The following is a 9,243-nucleotide window of genomic DNA, read 5'->3' as shown; positions in this document are numbered from 1 at the left end:
CATCTGTCATATGATTTTCCATTGAGTCTGTACCATTCCAGTGGTTCTCCTTTTGAAGAGACATATACTACTGAAGCTCACACTGATCAAGAGACGCCATGTGCACCTAGCAGCAACAAATCACAAAAACAATCTCAAAGAACTATCAACTTCTCTCCTGAGAAAGACAAACTTCTTATAGCTGCATGGCTGAATACAAGCTTAGATCCAATCAAAGGATCTGATCAAAAGAAGAACCAATTCTGGAAAAGAATTACTCGATACTTTGAAGATCATAAGAGTTGGTCGGATGAACGAACTAAAAAATCACTGACGAACCGCTGGTCAAAAACAAGTTTCAGTGTGAGTAGGTTTTGTGGACATTATGCTGCAGTTGAACACTTGCGGAAAAGTGGATACACAGAGGCAGATAAGATGCACACCATTGTTATCTTCATTATCTTCAAAGCATCCTACTGCTTATTTATATTTTCAAATGTTAGTACTGATGTTGCATTCTCAAATGTTATTTTTCTGTTAGATATTTACATGAGCTATTCTTTGCAGATACAAGAGGCAAAAACGGTCTACAAAGATAAGGAAGGTCATCAGTTTGGATTTGACCATTGTTGGACTCTTTTGAGGTTTCAGCAAAAATGGATGGTTGAACATAAAAAAATTGAAGCAACTAGAATCTTCAAGGCTCCTACTAAAAATCAAATTTCAATTAACTTGGAAGATGATAATGGAAATGCTCCTGAACCTGCACCCTTGAAGAGGCCTATTGGAAGAAAGGCTGCAAAAGAAGCGAACAAAAAAACAAAATCCAACGAGCAAGGTGATGATGATGAGAAGGAATCTTCAAAAGTCCGTTCTGAGTTGGAAGAGTTTAGGGCAAGGAGACTAGAAAGTGACCGCGTAAAGGCAGAACAACTTAAGTTGCTAATTAATATTGAGCAAAAGCAGGTTGCTCTTAGAGAAAAGGAAATTGAACTTCAAGCTCGAAGTGAGGAAACTAAAATAATGTCTATGGATACTAGTTCCATGAATCCTATTCAAGCAGAGTATTTCATCAGCCTTCAGAGAGAAATTTTGGCAAAAAGAGCTGGTAAGAATGGAAATGAGTAGTCTCTTGTGTCATTACTCCTGGATATTTATGCTATTCAGAGACTTGTGTTATGTGTTTTGGATTCTTTCTTTCTAGCTTTTCAGCTGCTGAATATTTAGAGGGTAATATTTTGTTGTGAGATTAGTTTAGCAGGAAAAGTGTATCTTGTTTCTCAAGTTTGGACCTTGAACAATGTTATTGTTAAATTTCATGTCTAAATCTGTATGCTTGCTGACCATTGTTACTCATTTTTTATTTTTTACCTGCAATTGCTCCCAGTCTACAAAGTTCTGTTTCTGGAAGTGAGACCTTTGTTAATATTGAATATGAAGCTTTTGAGACGTTTGACCTGCAAAATGTTTTGATAACTATACCTCTTCCTGCAAGTCGAGAACCACCTAGTGTAAGGCAGATAGATGGAGAATGGAGGTAAAGTTGATGTTTCCTTTTTGCAAATGTAAATAGATTCTGAATTCTGATTCTTTGTTTTCTTCTTCATAACCATTTTGCACTGGACATGCCTCCCACCGGTTGAGTGGAGTGTGCGTATGTGTTGTGTGATTGCTTTAGAACAAAAAAGCCAGAATTAATATTTTAACCACTTTAGAATCTTACGAATCCTTCACCATTTCTCTAACTGATGAGGAAAATGTATTTATCCTGTTTAGTGGTTCAGTCCTTTGATATATCAATTTCAGGTATGATGCAAGGAATTCGACATTGGAATGGTCAATTCTTCTTGTCGATAACACTAATCGGAGGTAATATAATCATGTCTAGGAATAAATCTGTAATGGGAGCTCTTTCAGATATTTATTTTTTAAACGATTCATTCAACTTGTCATTATTGACAGTGGATCCATGGAGTTTGTCGTGCCTCCTGCTGATCCATCTTCATTCTTCCCCATCGCAATCAAGTTTACCGCGGCCAACACTTTCACGGCTGTTTGTGGAAAATTTGCAGTAAAAAGACAATAAAGGAAAATTTGATTTGTATTCCTTTAATCTCAGTTACAATTGGATTTCCTGATTACAAAAGAGAAGAGAATGATCTAGATTCTCCCCTTTGTTTAATTCTGGGTTCTTCACGGTGGCGATGAGATGCCTCCCTCGAATGCTCGCGTCGAGTTTGCTTCTCGTTGACGATCCGATGTCTTGTTTCACTGGAACGTGGTCTTCTCCTCACGATTTGACGCTGTGGAGAACTTGCGTGGCAAGTTTGAAAATAACTCTTAACGAGTTGATAACTCTGAACGAGTTTTAGAAGAACTCGTAGAGTAAGTTTTGAACTCTGATCGAGTTGATAACTCTGAACGAGTTTGAACTCTTGAAAAAGAGTTGATTTGAACCGAAAGTCGGTTATAAGCCAAGGGAATGCTCCTGTGGTCGATCGTTGCTGAGGATGAACGTCGATCCCCCCCTTGCTGCCAAGCCAAAGATCTCCTCTTTGAGATGGCAGCTGCGTTTGGCAGCGCTTGGAGCTGTGTTGAGCAGCAGATGGCAGCTGCGTTGAGCAGCAGATGGCAGCTGCGTTTGGCAGCGCTTGGAGCTGCGTTGAGCTGCGTTTGGTAGCTTGGAAGCTGCGTTTGGCAGCAGATGGCAGCTGCGTTTGAGCTGCGTTTGCAGCTTTTGGAGCTATGTTTGCGCTGCGTTCGTGGCTATGAACACGGTGCGTCTTGATGCTGGTGTGCGGGGAGGACTTCCGCAGTTTGATTTGAAGAGACCGTCGATTTGTAGTCTCTTTCTGTCGAAGCGTTGCAAAGATCGTCATTTTGTAATCTTTGCTTTAGCTCTCTGATATGTGAGAGTCGTCAGATTGTAACTCCCGATGTTGATTATGAAGGCTGTTTGATTAGAGCTTCCATCAGTTGTCGTGAAGGTCGTCAGATTGTAACCTTTAGCGATCTACGTGAAAGTCTTCAAATTGTAGCCATCTGGAAGTCGTCAGATTGTAACTTCCATCATCGGTGTTTTGATGGGGATCAGCTATCTATTGTGATTTTTAGACAGCCTACAACGGCTATATTCACATAAGTTAATAACTTTATCTTGAAATTGATTGTTGACAGTAGGGTTAATAACTTTATCTTGACCAAGTATGCTACTACTCAATGAAGTTGAAACAACATAATATTCTTCATGAATTTAACGACATTACAATGAAGTTGAAACAACATAATATTGATTTATATAAGAAAGCAAATCACTAATTGGCTCCATGTTTTTTCCATAAGTGCTCGACAAGATCTTCTTGGAGTTGAGTATGCATTTGTTTATCTCTAACTCGATGACGATTTGCGATGAACTCCATTATTGTTGGTGTACGCTCGAGCGAAAGTGATATGTGTGGAATTTCATCAACATGGTCATATTCTTCTTCGATATCATGTATCTTCCTTAGTCTACGAATACGCTCATGTTCATCACGCTCGTCTTTGACAATAATATTATGCATAATTATGCATGCCATCATAATATGTTTTAGGTTATCCTTATCCCAAAGTCTTGCCGGGTTTCGAACAATTGCAAAACGTGATTGAAGCACTCCGAATGCGCGCTCAACATCTTTCCTTGCCCCTTCTTGCTCTTTAGCAAAATGTCGATGCTTATTTCCTTGTGGAGCTGGAATAGTCTTCACTAATGTTGCCCATGATGGATATATACCATCGGCAAGATAATATCCCATGTCATATGGCCTCCCATTGACTTTATAGCTAATATGAGGGGCACTACCTTCATCCAATCCACTAAATACATAAGACCGCTCTAACACATTGAATTTATTGCTAATATGAATGCGCATGAAAAGAGCTTGCTTCATTCTGAATCTCCTTCGAAAGAGACGAGCCCCATATTTTGGAGGATTGGCAAAGTAGTCACGACAAAGTCTTTCATGACCCTCAATTAGATCACGATTAACTGTAGGGTCCTGTTTTGCTTATGTATACCAAGTGTAGGACCGTGACCCTTAAGAATAGAGTGCGCTCTTATAAAAATCTACGAAAGCTTTACACTTAAACACTAGAGTGTGAGTTTGCAAAGTAGATTATAAATTGCAAAGAAAGAATGGCAATATCAGAAAATGAACATCACAAACACAAGCATGTATATTGGTTCCACCTCCCCGGTGTACATCCAGTCCCCAAGAAAATCCGGCTTGAGAGTTTCCACTATGATTTTAAAACCTTACAAAATCAAAAGCAAACCTGACCAATTTGCAAGACCATGCAAATTGCAAACCCAATTGACAAGACCATGCCAATCGTCACACCGATCTCTAGACCAAGAGATCAACCCCTCTCATAAACCGAGAGAACCTTTCTTTGAAGCAATGTACAATTTCAATCCTATAAGCCTTGATATAGATGTGAATGTATAACAGTGGCTTATCAATCTTTTTAACTCTCTGAATAATGTCTAAACAAGCTCTAAGAATGATTGCAATATCAGAAACTCTCTTTTATAGAAAAACAGATTGAAAAACTGAAAGTTTAGAGAGTTAATTTGCACAATAAGTGAATCTTATAAGTGCAAAACTTAGTTGTTTTCTGATGTTTAAACCTATTTATAGCCTCTGAAATGACATAATTTTAAACCTAATTAACGTCCACAAAACGGCTATAAAAAGTCACTTATTTAAAACCTAAAATCTGAAAAAATTGCATCTGTAGTCGACTACAAGTCATAGTAGTCGACTACACTGAGTTTAAACAGACTCTGTGAAGTCAGAAAATTGCTCAGTAGTCGACTACAAGGCATAGTAGTCGACTACACTGTAAACTCAGATTCTGGAATTTTTTTTGTTTAATATTTTGACTGTAACTTTCTCATACGATATCGGAATGAGGTGATTTAAGATTTGTTGGAAAGCTCTTGAAGAGACCTACAACTTTGATCTTTTGAGTTTTTCCAGATTCTAATTTCTAAGGGGTGTAAATGAAATGTTTTAAGACTCACCCAATATTTATAAACTCTAATGGCTAACATAGGGGATTTCTATTGTTAACCAACACACTAAGCATGTGTTAGTGTGTTCTAACACTATGTGTGTGCATGTGTGTGAGTGATCAAGGCTTGTACAAATTTCTAAGCAAAGAAAATATAAAATTACATTTTGACAATAAAGTATATCTTCTTCTTTGCTTCATTTTGCCTTGAACTCATCTATGTCTTGAGTATCTCTTTGAATATAATTATTGATATAGCTCTGATACTGCAAAACAAATGTTAGCACATAATACACACAACATATAATATTTGTTATCATCAAAACAAACTAATCTTGGGGTCAAGATTCCTAACATTCTCCCCCTTTTTGATGATGACAAATATATGTTATTAAGATATAAAAATTTTAATCCCCCTGCATGAAATCATTAAATAAAATCTTTTACTCCCCCTGCATCAAAGCATTAAAATTTTCTATATAACTCCCCCTTTGTCATTAGCAAAAAGAAATAAACATAATTCTAATTAAAAATTTCTTTTCTTGGGTACCTTAATAAAAATATCAAGCACTTTGGTACCCTTTTATATTATATCATTAGGATTAGCCCTTAGGAATCCAAATCCACTTGGAATTTGGTTTCCATTTGTTAACATAAGTGTAATTCTTTGAATTGCAAACTTCATAAATATAAGATGAAATATAATAATTCCTATCATGAATATTCAAATTCTTAGGAATCCATATATACTTATTTTGTTTAGCATGAATATTCTTATTATTATTCTTCAAAACATAATCATTCTTTATAAAATACTTAGGAACAAATCCAATGCCAAAATGATTGTTTGAAGATTTTTGAAATGAGAGCAAATTATTCAAATTCTCTTTACTTTTATTGAATTTACTAACATTCAAACATATATCATCATATTTTAATTTAATAGAAGAAATATCTTTATCTAAAACATTAATGCGGATTTTTAAATCATTGCATTCTGATTTTAGATAAACATTCTCATTAGTCAAAATATGATTTTCTTTAAGCAAGGATTTATTTTCCTCTTTCAATTCAATTACTTGAGAATTAGAAATAGTAGAAGAATTAAAATCAGAAATTTCTTCAAGTAATTTTTTATTTTCACCTTTAAGAAAATTATGTGAAGCCTTTAATCTCAAAAATGTTTCATATAATTCATTGAAAGCATCTAATAATTCTTCATTATTGCATACCTCATCTTCTTGTGCCATGAAGCACATGTGAGCGGATTCCTTTTTTTGTTCTTTCATTTTGAATAACTCAAACCTGTGCACAAGAACAGATATTTTAGATTCTTTAACCTTATTTGTACCTTCGTGTGTTACTTCTAATGTATGCCAAATTTGATGGGCTGAATTGCAAGTAGACACGCGATTGAACTCGTTCTTGTCCAAAGCACAAAATAGAGCATTCATTGCTTTTGAGTCCAAATTCACTATAGTCCTTTGAACAACTGACCATTCAGTATATAGAGTGGTTGGCTTTGTGAATTCGGTCTCTATAATGTTCCAAAGGTCGTAGCCAAGAGATTGGAGGTAGATCTTCATCTGACACTTCCAATAGTTGTAGTTCGTGCCATCGAATAGATATGGTCGCTGTGTGAAATATCCCTCTTTGAATTGTGATGTATTTGTTGATGCCATCTTTCACCTTGCTCTGATACCAAATGTAGGGTCCTGTTTTGCTTATGTATACCAAGTGTAGGATCGTGACCCTTAAGAATAGAGTATACACTTGAACACTAGAGGGGGGTGAATAGTGTTCTTTTAAAATTAATGCAAAGTATATTATAAATTGTAAAGAAAGAATGGCAATATCAGAAAATGAACATCACAAACACAAGCATGTATATTGGTTCCACCTCCCCGGTGTACATCCAGTCCTCAAGCAAATCCCGCTTGAGAGTTTCCACTATGATTTTAAAACCTTACAAAATCAAAAGCAAATCTGACCAATTTGCAAGACCATGCAAATTGCAAACCTAATTGACAAGACCATGCCAATCGTCACACCGATCTCTAGACCAAGAGATCAACCCCTCTCATAAACCGAGAGAACCTTTCTTTGAAGCAATATAAAATTTCAATCCTATAAGCCTTGATATAGATGTGAATGTATAACAGTGGCTTATCAATCTTTTTAACTCTCTGAATATTGCCTAAACAAGCTCTAAGAATGATAGGAACAAAGGCAATATCAGAAACTCTCTTTTATAGAAAAACAGATTGAAAAACTGAAAGTTTAGAGAGTTAATTTGCACAATAAGTGAATCTTATAAGTGCAAAACTTAGTTGTTGTTTTCTGATGTTTAAACCTATTTATAGCCTCTGAAATGACATAATTTTAAACCTAATTAACGTCCACAAAACGGCTATAAAAAGTCACTTATTTAAAACCTGAAATCTAAAAAAACTGCATCTGTAGTCGATTACAAGTCATAGTAGTCAACTACACTGAGTTTAAACAGACTCTGTGAAGTCAGAAAATTGCTCAGTAGTCGACTACAAGGCATAGTAGTCGACTACACTGTAAACTCAGATTCTGGAATTTTTCTGTTTAGTATTTTGACTGTAACTTTGTCATACGATATCGAAATGAGGTGATTTAAGATTTGTTGAAAAGATCTTGAAGAGACCTACAACTTTGATCTTTTGAGTTTTTCCAGATTCTAATTGCTAAGGGGTGTAAATAAAATGTTTTAAGACTCACCCAATATTTATAAACTCTAATGGCTAACATAGGGGATTTCTATTGTTAACCAACACATTAAGCATGTGTTAGTGTGTTCTAACACTATGTGTGTGCATGTGTGTGAGTGATCAAGGTTTGTACAAAATGCTAAGCAAAGAAAATATAAAATTACATTTTGACAATAAAGTATATTTTCTTCTTTGCTTCATTTTGCCTTGAACTCATCTATGTCTTGAGTATCTCTTTGAAAATAATTATTGATATAGTTCTGATACTGCAAAACAAATGTTAACACATAATACACACAATATATAATATTTGTTATTATCAAAATAAACTAATCTTGGGGTCAAGATTCCTAACATTAACAATACAGTGACCCATAATAGAACCACGATGACCTCCTCTAGAACTCTGGTTGGCACGACCTTTTTCTTCTATTTGAGCAAGTAACAATTCTTCATATTCGTCGTCAATATTGTCGTCGTCATCCATGAACGTATCAACTAGATAACGACTAGCCAACGAACGACGAGCCATAAAATATATTTTCAAAGTTAAGCAAAGATGAGGAAGCAAAGAATGTGAGAATGAAATAACAAAAGTGTCCAGATTTGTTCTTATATATATAGACAAAAATAGAAGTCAACTAGCCGTTGTAAATTAGCCGTTAGAAAATAGCCGTTGGAAACTAGCCGTTGGAAACTAACCGTTATTTCAAAGTTTCAAATAAAAAATAATTTATTATTTATTAGTCAAAGATGTAGAATATTTTTATTATTGTAATAACTGCATGATTCTTCAAAATGGGGAAGCTGTTGGAGTTGGAGCAAAAATAATTTGGGGAATATGACATTTGATTCCCCATTTTGGAGAAATTTTTGGGAAAGCTGTTGGAGATGCTCTTATTTATCTGAACCTAAACATCCCAGATGGAAATTTCCGTCTAGGATACATCCTAGACGGAAATTTTCGTCTAAAATACCTGACCATATTAAAAAAAAATTTAAAATACAATAACCGTCTAGGATACTATTCTAGACGAAAATTTCTGTCTAGAATGATTTATCCTAGACGGAATATACTAGACGGAAATTTTCCGTCTAGTTTAATAGCAAACTAGCAAACTAGACGAAAAATTTTCCATCTAGAATATTCCATCTAGGATACACGATTTTCTACTAGTGATGCTAACTCTCGTATATTTATATGATAAAAGCATCTACATAACCATATAAAAATATTTAAAAGAGTTCATGAAAATCATTTCTAAAGATTCCTGGTTTTCCACACAAAAATAATTTATTCTATATAAAATATTCAAAAAATAAAACTTTTATTCTTTTTGTTTTATTTTTTATTGAGTTAAGATCAATCATTCTTGACATTAATCTTTTTCTTGAGCAATTCTAGAGTAGTGTCTTCATCATCTATATTGATCGTGACACCAGGCTAGAGCTGGATTTCTTGTGTAATTAT

The 9,243-nt window shown here is 35.0% G+C and overlaps 2 protein-coding genes across 2 annotated transcripts; one reads left to right on the top strand and one right to left on the bottom strand.

The window, feature by feature from the left end:
* Nucleotides 481-1,291, top strand: LOC109843727. Its single transcript, XM_020412682.1, has one exon. The coding sequence runs from the start codon at nucleotides 529-531 to the stop codon at nucleotides 1,105-1,107; it is 579 nt and encodes a 192-aa protein (XP_020268271.1). The 5' UTR covers nucleotides 481-528; the 3' UTR covers nucleotides 1,108-1,291.
* LOC109842289 lies at nucleotides 3,294-3,908 on the bottom strand. The gene has a single exon (XM_020411186.1). The coding sequence runs from the start codon at nucleotides 3,906-3,908 to the stop codon at nucleotides 3,294-3,296; it is 615 nt and encodes a 204-aa protein (XP_020266775.1).

Source organism: Asparagus officinalis, chromosome 5 (genome assembly GCF_001876935.1).
Source record: "Asparagus officinalis chromosome 5, Aspof.V1, whole genome shotgun sequence".
Lineage (NCBI taxonomy): Eukaryota > Viridiplantae > Streptophyta > Magnoliopsida > Asparagales > Asparagaceae > Asparagus > Asparagus officinalis.
Note: the sequence above shows the minus strand (reverse complement) of the source record. Positions and strands in the feature narration are given on the sequence as shown.

Coding starts and splice junctions, on each gene's coding strand:
- LOC109843727 (XM_020412682.1), top strand. CDS start 529: ATGAGCTATTCTTTGCAGATACAAGAGGCAAAAACGGTCTACAAAGAT.
- LOC109842289 (XM_020411186.1), bottom strand. CDS start 3,908: ATGAAGCAAGCTCTTTTCATGCGCATTCATATTAGCAATAAATTCAAT.